The sequence below is a fragment of the Notolepis coatsorum genome, assembly GCF_963971535.1.
Source record: "Notolepis coatsorum genome assembly, chromosome: 3".
Taxonomy (NCBI): domain Eukaryota; kingdom Metazoa; phylum Chordata; class Actinopteri; order Aulopiformes; family Paralepididae; genus Notolepis; species Notolepis coatsorum.
Genome location: NC_140167.1, coordinates 13,171,318 through 13,189,861, shown reverse-complemented (window position 1 = coordinate 13,189,861; position 18,544 = coordinate 13,171,318). Strand labels below are relative to the sequence as shown.

At 45.9% G+C, this 18,544-nt stretch overlaps 1 protein-coding gene across 1 annotated transcript; it reads left to right on the top strand.

Moving 5' to 3' along the window:
* Positions 1–2,920: 2,920 nt before the first annotated feature.
* Positions 2,921–18,396, top strand: slc2a1c (solute carrier family 2 member 1c; the record flags this gene model as incomplete). Its single annotated transcript, XM_084310081.1, has 11 exons — positions 2,921–3,041; positions 3,969–4,052; positions 6,237–6,335; positions 9,340–9,500; positions 10,223–10,463; positions 11,319–11,481; positions 13,101–13,285; positions 15,875–15,976; positions 16,837–16,938; positions 17,499–17,702; positions 18,217–18,396. The coding sequence occupies exons 2-11, from the start codon at positions 4,038–4,040 to the stop codon at positions 18,394–18,396; spliced, it is 1,452 nt and encodes a 483-aa protein (XP_084166207.1). The 5' UTR covers positions 2,921–3,041; positions 3,969–4,037.
* Between the last annotated feature and the right edge of the window lie 148 nt (positions 18,397–18,544).

Sequence of the window (18,544 nt, the reverse complement as noted above, 5' to 3'; positions counted from 1 at the left end):
TTCTCTCTCTCTCACATACACTCTCTCTCTCTCTCTCTCTCTCTCTCTCTCTCTCTCTCTCTCTCTCTCTCTCTCTCTCTCTCTCTCTTCTCTCTTCTCTCTGTGTTTCTCTCTCTGTGTTTCTCTCACACACACATAATGATACACTATCTCCCGTCTCTCTCTCTCTCTCTCTCTCTCTCTCTCTCTCTCTCTCTCTCTCTCTCTCTCTCTCTCTCTCTCTCTCTCTCTCTCTCTCTCTCTCTCTCTCTCTCTCTCTCTCTCTCTCTCTCTCACACACACACACACACACACACACACACACACACACACACACACACACACACACACACACACACACACACACATGCATCCATATACACAAAATGCCCTTCATCCTGGACTCTGTGCTGTCAATTAAATGTTGTGGCTCTAAATTGTAACACTACGTGTGATGGGAGGTGCCTTTAAAGACAGCCCTTCCTGTGCACTGTTTACCAGCACCAATCATATCACTGCAATGTGGCAATAATTCATGCAATTTGCAACAAACAAGATTTATTGTTAATGATGTTTCCTGGTCGGCTTATTATTTGAAGCAAGAACATCGTATTGATACAGAATTTACATTGGATTTATAAATGCTGTGGTGATGAGGCTATTGTAGGTGTTTTACCGTCATTGATCAACAGAGATTTGCAGTATATTCCAAGTGGAGGTACTTCAACCAGAAGTTATTATTCAGATTCAAAAGTGTTTTATTGCCCATATTTATTGTAACATATAATATAACTAATAATAATATAACTAATATAACAGACCCTCATCTGCACCTTTGATTACACTGTTTACTTGCAATATGCAATATATTGTTATATTATATTGTTTACTGATTATATTTATCTTTACTATAAGTATATTGCCTATATGTATTCTACTATTACCCTGACCATACCCTGTACCCCCCCCCCCCCCATGCTGCTATGACACCTGGATTACCCCAAGGGGATCAATAAAGGAATATCTTATCTTATCTTATTTTAGAATGTAACAACGTTTGAATTTCAACATTGCCACCTCCATACTTTCATGGCTCTGACTGTAAAGACTACTGTGTCGCGCCTAACCAAGACGCAAAAACATGTCCTGCCTCAGTTCTTAGTTGTCTCTGTTCTCTGTTCCTACTCTGTTATCAGTAGGACTCTTTTATTCATAAACTGTTGACAATTATGTGTTTGGCCAACGTTACCATATCCATCAGGTTTATAAATTATGAATGAATAATTTAGGGGACACAATAATATGTAAGTACCTATAGGAACTAATGAGGAACTATAGGTTAACAAGTCATTTATCAACCAGTCAACTTAAAAGAACACGCCAACATTTTGGGAAATTAGCTTATCGTCCTGAATGCCCCCCAATCAGAGTTCCAATCAGAAATATACGGAATTTACCTTTTATACAACACTTGGTGATAAGAAGGACCACAGTCGGCCACTCTGTAGATGAGGAGTGGAGCAGCACTCGATACTACTACTACTTCTCTTATCAAGGAGAGAGAGAGCCTGGCCTTAGGGGTCACACTGACATCTGACTCCGTTTCTTTGGCAGCTCCTCTGACGCGATTAAGCGCTGCAATTTATTAACGTCATTAAAACACATACAGCGTACCGGCAGGTACTGAACGTAGCTGAATTCCAGTGGCATTGATGTGATTTCAGGCCTATTATAAGTTTTATTTTAGTTTTTTTGTACACAACTTGTGAACATTAAAGGAACACGCCAACATTTTGGGGAATTAGCTTACCGTCTTCTCCAGAGAGAGACAAGAGGATAGATACCAGTTTCCTCTCTGTGCGTTCAGTAGAAAGCTATCTGGCAGCACGTTAGCCTAGCTTAGCATAATGAATGGAAGCGGACATGACCGGTTTGCCTTCGGGAGAGGCGTTAGTTGGACAATGCCTAGGCTAACCGGTCATGTCCGCTTCCATTCATTGTGCTACGCTAGGCTAACGTGCAGCCAGATAGCTTTCTACTGAACGCACAGAGAGAAAACTGGTATCTATCTTCTTGTCTCTCTCTGGAGAAGACGGTAAGCTAATTTCCCAAAATGTTGGCGTGTTCCCTTTAAGTCTCAGTGTGGGGAAGTGCCTCCAGCATGGCTACCGGTACTTCACTTCCCAATGATGCTTTCAGTAAAGAACGATCAGTTTGACTCTCAAATCCACATTTCTTGCTGTACCTGCTCACCTCACATCCTAAAACCAGTTCAGTAATATAATAGTTCCTCGACACTTCATGCATATTCTTCTCCTTTTCCCTCTAAAGTGTTAAAGCAACGCAGGAACGACAAGGACTGTGACAAAGACGGCTTCTACGAATCCAAAGCGGTCCTCCGAGAGTCCGTCGATTTTTTAGCAATTTCCGCTACGGTTATTTATAGGGTCGGGTCCGGGGAAGGTTGATCCATAATCAATATTCAGGGTCAGCTTCATCCAGGAATCCCAGGAAATCTCTGCCTGTTGAGGCCCATGTCTGCCATTCTCTCAGGCTGGGCCCACATTCACCAGCCGGGTGTGACTTCATCACCAGACCCGTGAGCCTGTGGCACACGGGAGAGAGAGAGAGTGTGTGTGTGTGTATGTGTGTGTGTTTGTATGTATGTATGTATGTACAGTATGTGTGTGGGTGTGTGTGTGGGTGTGTGTGTGTGTGGGTGGGTGGATGTGTGCATGGGCATGATGAGTGCATGTATAATGTGCGTTTGCATGTATGTGCGCATGCATTTTTATACCACTATTTTGTGTGTGAGTGTGTGTATTTATGTGTGTGTTTGTGTGGTCCGTGTGCTTGTGTGTGTGTGTGTGTGCGTGCGTGCACGTGCATGTGCACGGGTGCCCAGAAGAAGGGGTCCGGACCCGCGGTGTCAGAGACGAGACAGACTTATTGTAAACCCATGGATGAACAGCCCACATTCCCAGGAGGAGTGGTGAGGAGTCGACACTATCAATCAGCAGATATAACGAGGCTTATGCAGACTACTCCAGTCAACAACACAGGTAAGGTGGATATCTCATTAGATGTATTACTGTACGTCAAATACTATTAGTACTGGAGTGCAATGATTAACGTCCACTATTCTATGGCTGGTATTAGTATTAGGTTAGGAGTATAAGCAGAACTGTATACCACCCAGTACTCCATTAATCACCTGTATATTGCTATTGCACTTTACTGTTACATTTGCACTCTGGTTGGATGCCAAACTTATTTTTGTTGTACTGTACTTGTGCTGTGTATAATGACAATACATTTTAATCGAATCTAATCTAATATATAAGTAGTATAAGTATTAGTGCTGGTATAAACTGTCCGGTATAATGTGGTATAAGCTGGCTGAATTCGGCAATGGGTCTTAGTTGAAAGAGTGCAGAGATGGCAGTCGACTGGCCTGGTGCCCAACATTCTTATGCTCCGCTTGTAAAGAAGTATGTACTATTTAATACCACTCTCCGAGGACACTGAATTCTTATTAATACAGAGTATATTTGTACAGTATCCCTCGTGAGAATGTGTTATCTAACCTGTTAGCATAGCCGGTTTCCTTCACGCCAAGGTTTAGGCAGTACTATGATTTGATATTGATACAGCTGGGAAATAATATCATATATATAAAACAAATATCTAGAAGATAAATTAAAACCCATGGAAATGTTTATCTCTGCCTATAATATGACAAAAGTATTTTCCAGAGATTGTAGATTAAAGTCGATAACTAGTTTTGTATATTGTGTGTACAATCTGCTTGCCAGAGTTGGGAGAGCTGACAGCAGCGCTGATGATCACATGATTAACGATTGGCATTCCAGCGGCAACTTCTCATTATAGCATGTCGCGTGTGTCTTCATTAATAACAGAGATTTATGTGGTGAGAGATCCTATTTACCGAGAACAAGTTCATTCTGGAATGAATTCTGGCTTTACAGCAGAGAGAAGAAGAGGACAATAGATGCACCTATTCCTCGGGGGAGGGGTTCCACATCTCACCCGCAGCAATGGCCTCTAAGGAGGTTTGTTCCACTGTTTCAATAGATGCTGTATCATAACTTAAAGGAACACGCCAACATTTTGGGAAATTGGCTTACCGTCTTCTCCAGAGAGAGAGACAATAAGATAGATAACTTACCAGTTTCCTCTCTGTGCGTTCAGTAAAAAGCTATCTGGCTGCATGTTAGCCTAGCTTAGCATAATGAATGGAAGTGGACATGTACGGGTAGCCTACGCATTGTCCAACTAACACCTCTCCCGAACGCTACCCATACATGTCCGCTTCATGTAAGCTAACATGCAGCCAGATAGCTTTCTACTGAACGCACAGAGAGGAAACTGATATCTATCTTCTTCTCTCTCTCTGGAGAAGACGATAAGCTAATTTCCCAAAATGTTGGCGTGTTCCTTTAAAGGGGCACTTGGCCCCAAAACAACAATGCTGATTTATTTTGCATATAATCTCACACACGTCCAAAACCCTCTAAACAGTTTTGCACACGTTCATTTAGTTTGACAGTTATCGAGAGTGAACACGTTTGAATATGGCCACCAGTGATGTCATGTCGGGGACAGTGAATCCTTGTGTTAATGAAATGATAAAGGCGGCAGACCCTATATAAGCGTTCACACCTATAGTTCTCTAGACCCGGTGTGATTCAGGGGTGAAGTTGCAACATTGTTGCACTTTTAATTTGGTTCAGTGAGCTTTCACAACGCACCAAACCTTCTAAGCAAAGCCCTGTGATCACGCACGTCAGCCTTTTTACTGGACATCGTTTTGAATCCAATACCTGCCAACATCATGCTGTGAAAAAGGGGCTTCAATCTTGCTCGTTTTCTCCTCGTTCCTTTTCATCGGAGGCCGACTCCGGGTTGACCCTGGGTCGCCAGGATGTGCAAGAATAATTAAACTAATCTGGCAACAAATATCCACCATACAAAGTCTGATTTCATTCATGGCACTATACAACTTAATTAAATGGTAAATAGCTGCATTTATATAGCGCTTTTGTCCAAAGGACTTTACAATTTTTGTTCCTCACATTTTACCCATTCACTCATTTTACACACCGACGGCGGAGGGAACTATGCAAGGTGCCGACCTGCTCATCGGGAGCAATTAGGGGTTAAGTGTCTCGCTCAAGGACACTTCGACGTGCTGCCCGGGAGGAGCGGGAATCGAACCGGAAACCTCTGGATAACCAGACGACTGCTCTACCGACCGAGCCGACTGGCGCATATATCGGTAAACGGGAGATTATAACCTGATGCGCCAGATCTCCTGATCTCCTGAATCCAGCTGCATCGCAATATGTTGACCAAAAAAAATCTCCACCTTGGCTTGTTGCACAAATGTTATGAAATACTACATGTTTTCCAATTCACTGTCTGTGATTAAATAATGTACCACTGTTTGTCTCTATAGGCTATACTACCCATCTGGAAATATATGGGAAAACGTCAACAAAAACTGCCCCATCGGCTTCATTAAATGCAAACATTTTCGGATCTTCTCCTGCTTTTGGTACGATTTTTGGTCAAACGAACCACAACCGCGGAGTTCACTTGCAAGTGAACCGAGACCCACCAACAACGCCCGAAGTGTGCTTGATTGGTCTGCGCCGCAGAGTTCGAATGCGCTTCCCCCCCCCCGCTGAAAACCAACTGGACTAATCCGAGTAAAGTGGACCAAAGAGCTCAAGTGTGAAAGCGACTAAATGAATGTGTGCAGAACCATGGACGAGTTTTTGGATATGTGTGAGATTACACAACATACCGACTCTCGGGACAAAACCTCATAACTCCAAAAACCCAACTTTTCAGCAGATGAAAAAAACGAACACAGATTTGAGGGTGAATAGAGTTAGGAGGTTTAGACAGATGATCGGTTTAATGCTTTCCCATTGTTTAAACTTTGTAAAACCCACACACACATATGGAGGATGATCTACGGAGTTGATTTATATAAAAAAAAATATATAAAAAAAATTGAGTTATGAGGTTTTGTCCCGACAGCAGCGATATGGTTCACGGCATGTCGTACATGTTGTGGTTGAGTGAGAGGATACAGTGACAGTGGTCATGAGGGTCGCTCACAAGATGAGGTCAGGGATCGCGTGGCATCTTGTTGTGCGCCTGATCCCAGAGTCGCCGTTGTGTGATTTGACCCCCCCCCCCCCCCCCTCTCCTCGTCTTCGTTGCAGAGCCAGATGACGGCCACGCTCCTGGGTTCCATCCTGGCAGCGGTGTTTGGCTCCCTGCAGATCGGCTACCACACCGGCAACATCAACGCTCCGGCCAAGGTGAGGGGCACAGAGAGGGAGGGGCCGGGGTGAGAGGGAGGGGCCGAGGTGAGGGGCACAGAGAGGGAGGGGCCGAGGTGAGAGGGAGGGGCCGAGGTGAGGGGCACAGAGAGGGAGGGGCCGAGGTGAGCGACACAGAGAGGGAGGGGCCGAGGTGAGCGACTCAGAGAGGGAGGGGCCGAGGTGAGCGACTCAGAGAGGGAGGGGCCGAGGTGAGCGACTCAGAGAGGGAGGGGCCGAGGTGAGCGACTCAGAGAGGGAGGGGCCGAGGTGAGCGACTCAGAGAGGGAGGGGCCGAGGTGAGCGACACAGAGAGGGAGGGGCCGAGGTGAGCGACACAGAGAGGGAGGGGCCGAGGTGAGCGGCACAGAGAGGGAGGGGCCGAGGTGAGAGGGAGGGGCCGAGGTGAGAGGGAGGGGCCGAGGTGAGAGGGAGGGGCCGAGGTGAGAGGGAGGGGCCGAGGTGAGCGACACAGAGAGGGAGGGGCCGAGGTGAGCGACACAGAGGGGGAGGGGCCGAGGTGAGCGACACAGAGGGGGAGGGGCCGAGGTGAGCGACACAGAGAGGGAGGGGCCGAGGTGAGCGACACAGAGGGGGAGGGGCCGAGGTGAGCGACACAGAGAGGGAGGGGCCGAGGTGAGCGACACAGAGAGGGAGGGGCCGAGGTGAGCGACACAGAGGGGGAGGGGCCGAGGTGAGCGACACAGAGAGGGAGGGGCCGAGGTGAGCGACTCAGAGAGGGAGGGGCCGAGGTGAGAGGGAGGGGCCGAGGTGAGCGACTCAGATTACAGACCATTTTAAAACTTTAATCAATAATAATGAAACACTAAAACTCAGCCATGTAATCTCACTTACTTTCTGGTTACTTTGTCTCCTAAATCTATATAGAACACCAGCATGCAATTGAACAATATATTCCAGTATACAGTCTGTAATTTGAGCGATGTTTAAAGTCAGAAGCCTATTTTTATCTGTGATCCATAATTTGATTACCGTGTTTTTTTTATTTGAATAGCTGTAAGGGATATTTTTTTCGCTGTAATCCTGTTACATGTACTGTAGTCCATTACTCCCCAAACCCTGGCTGCCACCATCTGCAAACAAACATTTCATACCTTCTATAAAACACTGAATAAACGTCACAGTAACATGCAAAACTTTCCAGCTCCAGACCAAGTCTGGTTCCCAGGCAGACAGGGGTTTTGTATTGTTCACGTTTTGCACACAAGTAGTTACCGTAATGGAAGCCAGTTGACTTATGTGTGTGCGTGTGTGTGCGTGTGTGTGTGTGTGTGTGCGTGTGTGTGTGTGTGTGTGTGTGTGTGTGTGTGTGTGTGTGTAGGTGTGTGTGTGTGTGTGTGTGTGTGTGTGTGTGTGTAGGTGTGTGCGTGTGTGTGTGTGTACGTGCCTACGTGCGTGTGTGTAGGTGTGTGCATGTGTGTGTGTGTACGTGCGTGTGTGTGTGTGTGGGCCTTTCCACGTTAGGCAGCTCTCTACATTTAGCCTTTAATGGTTTAATGAGGTTGGAGCCAGCTGTAAGTCATTTTAATCAGGATCTACTATACAACACTATCAAACACCCTGCTATATGTGTTACTGAACAGGTACTATACAACACTATCAAACACCCTGCTATATGTGTTACTGAACAGGTACTATACAACACTATCAAACACCCTGCTATGTGTTACTGAACAGGTACTATACAACACTATCAAACACCCTGCTATATGTGTTACTGAACAGGTACTATACAACACTATCAAACACCCTGCTATGTGTTACTGAACAGGTACTATACAACACTATCAAACACCCTGCTATGTGTTACTGAACAGGTACTATACAACACTATCAAACACCCTGCTATGTGTTACTGAACAGGTACTACACTATCAAACACCCTGCTATGTGTTACTGAACAGGTACTACACTATCAAACACCCTGCTATGTGTTACTGAACAGGTACTACACTATCAAACACCCTGCTATGTGTTACTGAACAGGTACTACACTATCAAACACCCTGCTATATGTGCAGCAGGGATTGGCAACGGGGCGGGCCAAGGTCCCCCTGAAGTGTGGCCCCCAGATCAGTTCTCCTATATTAGGTAGTTATTATTGTGTTTATTACACACTTAAAGGAACACGCCAACATTATGGGGGAATACGCTTTTTTTTTTTTATAAAAATGTTTTAACATTTATTTACCCATGGTAGCTTCGCTGAGCACAAATGCTCTTTTTCAGCTACGCCCTGCTTCACGTTCACACAGTTCCATTCACACCTGGGAGCTGCCCAGTACAACCACAGTCTGACACCGTTGGCCACCGAGCAACGCCACTGGGCACTTCAGCGGTTGGTGTTAAGGGTATGGGAGAGAGTTATTCATTCACTTCCCCAGCCCAGATTTTTCCTGCTTACCGTCTTCTACAGAGACAGACAAGAAGATAGATACCTATAACTGTAGAAAGCTATCCGGCTGCTTGCTAGCCTATAGCTTAGTACAAAAGATTCATGGAAGTGTATACAGACTACCAGGAGAGGTGTTTCTGGCCAGCAGCCAGGCTAGCTGGTCTGTGTCCACTTCCATTCATTTGTGCTACTGTAAGCTAGGCTGGCTTGCAGTCGGATAGCTTTCCACTGAGCGCACAGAGAGGAAATTGGTATCTATCCTCTTGTCTGTCTCTGTAGAAGACGGTAAGCAGGAAAAATCTTAGTCTTGAGTCTACACTGTCCTCACTTCAAATGATAAAAATAAATCACAGTGCTTTATTCATTTCATATCTGCATGTATGTTTCTTCTCCTTCGAGTTGTTTGTGCTCAGAGTCATATCCACCAGCCCTCTTAAGGTGACAACTGCGTCTTTCTGGGTCCAACCACCATCAAAGTTGCCCATCCCTGCAGAATATCCCCTGGGAGGTTCTTTCCGCATGTTGCCCCGAGAGAGTTGTACAGTACAGTACAACGCTGACAATGCGCTTTACCGGTCCCTTGTTTAGATCATTGAGCAGTTCTTCAATCATACCTGGAGGTCCAGACATAACCAGTCGATGCCAGACCACAGCCTGACCTTCCTGTGGTCTCTCTCGGTCAGCATCAAGGACTTCGGAGCTCTGCTGGGCTCCCTGGGCGTCAAGTACCTGGCAGACTCGCATGGCAGGTAGGAGCAGGATCACACTAGAAACCACAGCATGTGATTGGAGAGGAAAGGTCCTTTCCTACAGTACGTGGAGTATAACATGGTGATTTCCTTTGTACAACTAAGTTCTGTTCTGTTCTATTCTACTCTATTGTTCTATTCTATTCTATCCTGTTCTATTCTAATTTGTTCTGTTCTGCTCTATTCTGTTCTATTCTGTTCTGTTCTATTCTGTTCTGTTCTATTCTGTTCTATTCCGTTCTGTTCTATTATATTCTGTTCAATTCAATTCAATTCTGTTCTATTATGTTATATTCTGTTCTGTTCTGTTCTATTCTGTTCAGTTCTGTTCTATTCTATTATGTTATATTCTGTTCTGTTCTATTCTATTCTAATAATAATAATAATAATAATAATTAATTATTATTATTATTATTATTATTATTATTATTATTATTATTATTATTATTATTATTATTATTATTATTATTATTATTATTATTATTATTATTATTATTATTATTATTATTATTATATTCAGTTCAGTTCAGTTAAGTTCAGAGTTTTTATTTGCCACATGGAATCATACAATCAGAGTTTCTTCATTACACAATCATAAATATCATTCCATGGACAAAAGGAGCAGGATCAGGATTCTATTCTGTTCTGCACTGTTCTGTTCTGTTCTGTTCTGTTCTATTCTATTCTATTCTGTTCTAACGTGCTCCTACTTGCCCTGACAGGCGGAACTCCATCCTGATCGTCAACACTCTCTCTGTGGTGGGCGCCTGTCTAATGTTCATCTCCAAGGTCTGCGGCTCCTTTGAGATTCTGATCATGGGGCGCCTGGTGTTCGGCCTCTTCTGCGGCCTGGTCATGAGCCTCAACCCGCTCTACATCCAGGAGGTGTCTCCCACCAACCTGCGCGGGGCCTTCGCCACCCTCAACCAGGTCTCCTTCGCCACTGGCATCTTCGTGGGAATGGTGAGGACGCACAGTCCTTAGACATTCGATTGCGAAATCGAGAGCGCTCGTTTCCCTAGGCTTTTTCTTTTGTTGTTGTTGTTGTTGTTCTTAGCTCTATTCTATCTGAGTGGCGCAGTGGGCAAGGCGCTCGCCACTAACGCAGGAGATGCTGGTATCGAGCCCAGCTCTCGGCGTTGCTACCGGCTTGGCCGACCGTCATACTAACACAATTGGCAGTGTTAGAGGGTGGGAAAGCCGGTGGGTGGGGATCGGACGTTGTGGACAGCGACTCCTACAGGTCGGTTGGGTGATGCCTGTACAGCAGAAACAGGAAGTATCGGGGGCAGCGTGAGCCTCCCACGCGTTACTCCTCGCCACTGAGAGTTCGAGCTGCTGCGGTGAAAAGATGCGACAGGCTGCCTCCTCGTGTACCGGAGGGGACACGTGATGCAAGGATTCTATCCTCACTACAGCCGACCAGTGGGAGGCATAGTCTAGCAACGTTCAAGACAGGGGAGGGAAGAATTGGACATACAAAATTGGGATGGGAGAAAAAATAGAAAATGGGGAGAAAAAGTTAAAGAAAACAAAAAAAAAGAATATAACCCATAGTTTCTCTTTGATGTTTGAAAATAATAGAATCCGCACAACTTTTTAGAATGCTCCCATAACCATCGTTTAAGCCTTTGATCAAAGATGACCTCGGAATGTTGGTTTATCAAAACTATGATTATGGATGATTATGGAAGAGATCTAACTAGTTGTGTGGACTTCTTTTTTTAATGTGCACGATCTAAGAATAATTTTTTTGTTGTTGTCTATGATGTTTAAAGGATAGGCTGAATGCAGCTTTCTATGTCTTGCCTGCTGCAGGTGGCGGGCCTGGAGACTGTGCTGGGTACGGAACACTACTGGGCCATGATGATGTCGCTGTCTCTCATCCCAGCCCTGCTACAGTACCTGACCCTGCCCTTCTGCCCCGAGAGCCCCCGCTACCTGCTCATCAACAGGGGCAAAGAGGAAGAGGCCGAGGCAGGTGGGTGACTATGACATAATGCAATCCACAGTGGTGGGAAGTAACTAAGTATTTTTTACTTCATATTTACATATAAATATTGTACTTTTTACTCCACTACATTTATCTGAACCCATCAGTTACTAGTTACTTTGAAGATTTTGCATAGAAAACAAGGCAGACATGTATGAAGATTAAATACTTTCACATTTGAAGCCTGACAACTTCAAGATGACGTAATCAGAGCAGCATAACTGGAACACATACCACTTTAACATAACCTTTAATCAGAGCAGCATAACTGGACCACATACCACTTTAACATAACCTTTAATCGGAGCAGCATAACTGGAACACATACCACTTTAACATAACCTTTAATCAGAGCAGCATAACTGGACCACATACCACTTTAACATAACCTTTAATCAGAGCAACATAACTGGACCACAAACCACTTTAACATAACCTTTAATCAGAGCAGCATAACTGGACCACAAACCACTTTAACATAACCTTTAATCAGAGCAGCATAACTGGACCACAAACCACTTTAACTTAACCTTTAATCAGAGCAGCATAACTGGACCACATACCACTTTAACATAACCTTTAATCAGAGCAGCATAACTGGACCACACACCACTTTAACATAACCTTTAATCAGAGCAGCATAACTGGACCACACACCACTTTAACATAACCTTTAATCAGAGCAGCATAACTGGACCACATACCACTTTAACATATAACCTTTAATCAGAGCAGCATAACTGGACGACATACCACTTTAACATAACCTTTAATCAGAGCAGCATAACTGGACCACATACCACTTTAACATAACCTTTAATCAGAGCAGCATAACTGGACCACACACCACTTTAACATAACCTTTAATCAGAGCAGCATAACTGGACCACACACCACTTTAACATAACCTTTAATCAGAGCAGCATAACTGGACCACATACCACTTTAACATAACCTATAGAGGTTAATGGATTGACGATTGAACGCTCCCAAGCACTGGAACACACAAACGTCATTTAGAATGCATACGTTTACTTTAGATACTTAAGTACATTCAACAGCAAATACTTCTCAATAGATACAAATTCTCATTTATACCTACCTCCATTCGTGCCATCAATGGAGGAGGCAGGAGAGGGCGGCTTTGAGGTGGGTGGGTGGGGGGATGGTTGTGGTTGCTTGTTTGACTGTTGTCATGATCTGATCGTGCCGCCATGTACTGTACATGTCTGTCTGTGTTCTTCTTGTTATGTATGTTTGCTGTGTTTTTTTGGAGCTCCTATTTATCTGCTGTAACATGAATTGCCCCGTTTGGGACATACTAATAAACGTGACCTTGACTTTGACCGTGACCTTCTCTACTTTTACTTAAGTAGAATTTGAATGGGGGACTTTTACTTTGACCAAAGTACTCATTTATCTGGGTATTTCTACTTTTAGTTAAGTAAAGGAGCTGTGTACTTCTTCCACCACTGGCAATCCATAAAATCCATAAAAGTGCTCTAATATTAGGCTAATGGATGTATGACAGACTGCAGCATATCAAAAACATAAAGAAAAGAATACAAAATAAATAAAATCTTTGATGTACTCTTTGTGACCCTCAGCACTGCTGAGGCTGCGGGGCCCTTCTGAGAAGGTGTTCACGGAGCTGGAGGAGATGAAGGAGGAGGCGGCCCACAGCCAGAGCGGACTGACCGTCAACGAGTTCTTCAGGAAACGCAGCTATAGGAAGCCAATCATAATCGTCCTCATCATCAACCTGGGGAGCCAGATGTCGGGATTCAATGCGGTTAGTTGTTTGTGTTGTTTATCATTCTGTGAAGGCAGGACTCCAAGCCGTACTGTATGTACTGTATGTACGGCACATACATCCAGGGATCAAACGAAGGGTCCAAAATCAGATTCTTCAAAAGGAAATATGAAATACAAATACTTTACTTTTTTTTCTTTTTTTTTCTCCCATCCCAATTTCGTTGTTATGCCAATTCCCCCCTCCCCTTCCTGGTCGTTGCTTGCATGTGCCCCCCACTGGTCGGTCTAGGGAGTCCTGAAGTCTAACAGATGCTTCCTCCGTCACATAGGAGACAGCCAGCAACCTCTTTTCACCTGCCAGCGCGGACTCTCATTGGTGAAGTGTAACGCGTGGGAGGTCACACTACCTTCAACATATCCCTTCTTTGCTGTGCAGGCGCCCTGACTGACCTGTAGGAGTCGCTGTTTACAACCACCAGAATACCACCCCACCGGCTTCTCTCCCGCTGACTCTGCCAATTGAGCCAGTATGACGGCCGGCCAAGCCGGAGGCAACGCTGACAGCCGGATTCGATACCGGTGTCTCTTGCGTTGGTGACGAGCGCTTAGACCGCTGTGCCACCCAGCCGCCATATACTTGACTTGTTTTTGAATGTCGCCTAGCGCCCTGTCTGTCTCTACACACAATCTAGACACATCTACACTGGGATTGTAATGCCAGGCAGAGTCAACTATAAACCGAGCATTGTGCCTAGAGGTATATTTACACAGACCAGGAATGTATTCTCTGCATTAAACACATCCTATTTCTACCCTGGGTGTCCAACAACAACAAAAACAACAACAACAACAACAAAACAGTAAATGGATAATCAACAGATTTTCAAACGCTGTCTTTGGTTTGGATTTAAGAACCACTGGGCGGCAATAGACTCGAGTGTCAAATCAGTTCTCACTTAAGGTACAGTAAATGGTAAATAAATGGTAAATGGTGCATTTATATAGCAACTTTTATCCAAAGCGCTTCATAATTTTGTTCCTCACATTCACCCATTCACTCACACATTCACACACCGACGGTGGAGGCAACCATGCAAGATGCCACAACCTGCTCATTGTGAGCAATTAGGGGTTTAAGTGTCTTGCTCAAGGACACATTGACACGCTGCCTGGGAGGAGCGGGAATAGAACTGGGAACCTTCTGACTACCAGACGACCGCTCGACCTACTGACCCACAAACGCCCCAACAGGGTAACTCCGCCCCTGCCGTCAGGTATACACAGAGTCACCCCGCCCCTTCTGACAGGTATACACAGGGTAACTCCGCCCCTTCTGTCAGGTATACACAGGGTCACTCCGCCCCTTCTGACAGGTATACACAGGGTCACTCCGCCCCTTCTGACAGGTATACACAGGGTAACTCCGCCCCTTCTGTCAGGTATACACAGGGTCACTCCGCCCCTTCTGACAGGTATACACAGGGTCACTCCGCCCCTGCCGACAGGTATACACAGGGTCACTCCGCCCCTGCCGACAGGTATACACAGGGTCACTCCGCCCCCTGCCGACAGGTATACACAGGGTAACTCCGCCCCTTCTGACGGGTATACACAGGGTCACTCTGCCCGCTGCCGACAGGTATACACAGGGTCACTCCGCCCCTTCTGACAGGTATACGTATACAGGGTCACTCCGCCCCCAGCTGGCAGGTATACACAGAGTCACTCCGCCCCTGTCCGGTATACACAGGGTCACTCCGCCCCTTCTGACAGGTATACACAGGGTCACTCCGCCCCTGTCCGGTATACACAGGGTCACTCCGCCCCCTGCCGACAGGTATACACAGGGTAACTCCGCCCCTTCTGACAGGTATACACAGGGTAACTCCGCCCCTTCTGTCAGGTATACACAGGGTAACTCCACCCCTTCTGACAGGTATACACAGGGTCACTCCGCCCCCTGCCGACAGGTATACACAGGGTAACTCCGCCCCTTCTGACAGGTATACACAGGGTCACTCCGCCCCCTGCCGACAGGTATACACAGGACCCATGAAAATGTGTGGGGGAAAAAAACACAACAAACAACAAAAGGCTTGAGGTTCTGACTCGATATAAAAAGAAAACATGCAGCGTATTCCGTTCCTTTTTTGTGGAGATTTGTTTTCCAAAACGGGTCGGGTGAGTGGTAAGGTAATTCACTGTGACATATTTACAACCGTGATTCATATCCTCGTATCCTTCCTCACCCCACAGACTCTGTCTCTCTCTCTACTGATTTCCATTGCTTTTGTAAAAAAAATAAAAAACAAGACTCCCTCAAGGACATAAGAAATTCAGAAGTGGTCTGCGGTGCGTGCTGATGAATATTCGGCGGTGCTGTGGTATATTTATTCAATGAATTATTCAGACTCCGTGTTCCTGAAACCTCGGCTCTTCTCCAAGACTCGCCCTCCTCCTCCTCCTCCTCCTCCACCACCCCTGCAGGAGAGATATTCTGGGGCAGTGTGTCAGAATGGTGCCTGTGGTTCTTCTGAAAACAGAGCGGGACCGGTCCGGGGCTCGGTTAAACCCACCGGGCTTAAAATGAACCGATTTGCGTTTTTTCTTTCTTTCTTTCTTACAGATCATCAATTATTCCACTAGCATGTTCCAGGCCAGATTCGACGAGGCCAAATACCTGACGCTGGGTGTCGGGGCCGTCAACGTGACGTTCACTCTGGTGGCGGTGAGTAGGCCCTACTGCCGCTTCTACCGGCGACGGTGACCTCGTTCGCGCGATTGGCGTGTGATTTGAAAAAAAAATTTGATTCAAGATCGTGAGTTATTAAACAGACCGGAGCAGAACTGGGCATTTCTCTCGAATGTTTCATTTCTCTCGAGATCAAACTAAATCCAACTATTTTGGACATCAGAGACTCTCCCTCCCTCCCTCACTCTCCACCTTCAAATCCCCACTCAAAACCTACCTATTATCCCCAGCATTCAACCTTCCATACCCATAACCACCCTCCTCCAACCTACCACCCCCCTTTTCCCCTGCCCTACCTTCTCTCCTCTCCTGCCCCTCCCACCCCTCCCCCCCTCGGTTTCCCTTACTTACTTCCCGACTGTCTCCACTACTGGCTCCTGTATTTGTTGTCTGTTACTCGTGGGTTTATGTTTTTGTGTAATCATATTGTTCCCCTGTTTCCCTGTGGTTGTATGTTTCTCTGTTTTTTTTTTGTTTTTTTTGCCTATTGTCAACGACTTTGGGTCATTGAAAAGCGCTATACAAAATAAATGAATTATTATTATTATTATTATTATTATTATTATTATTATTATTATTATTATTATTATTATTATTATTATTATTATTATTATTATTATTATTATTATTAGTATTATTATTATTATCTAATGTTACTGTTAACAGTAAATATTCAGTCTGAGGCAGGTGAATAAGTAACAGGCCTCTCGGTAGAAATAGAATCTAAGGCGTTTACCTGCTGAAAGGGCGATTCGATGGTACAGACAGTATAGTGTAGTTTAAAAAACAGAACAGCACAGAATGCGATGTGTTATTATTATTCTTCCTCTCTCCAGTTCTTCCTGATGGAGAAGCTGGGGAGACGGAGGCTCCTGCTGACCGGCTTCATCTCCATCGCCGCGTGCAACCTACTGATGACCATCGTAGACTCTGTCCTGGTAAGATCGTTCACATGTTCACATAGCTGAATGATTGGTTCCCGTTATAAGAATAACACAGTTTGAGGTTTCAATACCCCCGGTGCCATAATCCCTCGAAAGCGTTTCTGCAGGCGGCGCCGGCGGAGTATGACGAAAAAACCCCTCTTTTAAAGGAACACGCCAACATTTTGGAACATTAGCTTACCGTCTTCTCCACAGAGAGACAAGAGGATAGATACCGGTTTCCTCTCTGTGCGTTCAGTAGAAAGCTATCTGGCTGCACGTTAGCCTAGCTTGGCACAATGAATGGAAGCGGACAGTGACGGGTAGCCTAGGCATTGTCCAACTAACACCTCTCCCGAAGGCTACCCCGTCACTGTCCGCTTCCATTCATTGTGCTAAGCTAGGCTAACGTGCAGCCAGATAGCTTTCTACTGAGAGGAAACCGGTATCTATCCTCTTGTCTCTCTCTGGAGAAGACGGTGAGCTAATGTTCCCAAAATGTTGGCGTTTTCCCTTTAAACCGACTTGATATATGGAGAACGTGTCCCGCTTGTGTCCTCTCTCCACCCCCGCAGCACCTGGTGCCAGAGCTGCGCGGCCTGCAGGTCTTTGTGGTGTTCGGGCTGATCTCCGCGTACGAGCTGGGCCCCGGTCCCATCTCCTGGTTCATCGCCGCTGAGCTGTTCGACCAGCCTGGCAGGCCCATCGCCATGGCCTTCACTAGCATGCTCAATTGGGGAGGGAAGTTTATCCTGGCACTGCTCTTCCCTCCATTACTGGTAGGTTCCCGCTGCTGCTGTGCTGCTGTGCTGCTGTGCTAGGCCCGCGGAATAGAACACATAATGTTATACGAGCGAGAACCGGAGCCACAATTAGGGGGGGGAACGTTAGGAGTGAATCTTGTTATTATTTATTCTCCGATTCCTCCCGCGCCTCGGAGACGCGGCCCGTTAAATACACATAAATCTTTTAGGTCCGTTATAAAAAGGATATGTCTATTATGACATGTATACTGTGTATATATAAATCTGTTCAATGTTAAGTATATATAAACGTGTTGCCAAATCTATAAAAAAAAAAAAATCCGACTGACTTAACCCTTTCACTACCACACTGCAGAAGGTTAACCTTTCACTACTAGTATAGTGTGGTAGTGAAAGGGTTAACCTTCTGTATTGTCGCAGTGAAAGGGTTAGCCCTTCGGTAGTGTGGTAGTGAAAGGGTTAATGGAAATTAAACCCACGTGGCTGCCTCTGCCGTCTCTCTCCCCCCCCCCCCATCCCCCCGGTGCAGAAAGTGTGCGGTGCCTACGTCTACCTCCTCTTCATGGCGGTCGCCCTGGTCGCCTTCACCCTCACCTGGAAACGGCTCCCGGAGACCAAGGGCCGCACCTTCGACGAGATCGCGGCAGAGTTCCGGGGGGCCGAGGGCATCCCCCTGCACAACAAGACCGGCTTCAACACTTTCACCTGAGACCACCACCCCCCCTCCTTCCGACCGCGAGGGGGCGCCTGGCCCTGGACCCTTTGTGTACTACAGGACCAGGGGACAGGACCAGGGGGGACAGGAAGGCCCTTCCGCGGGACGAAGTTCAGACAGTATGCGACTGTGTCTTGAAGGG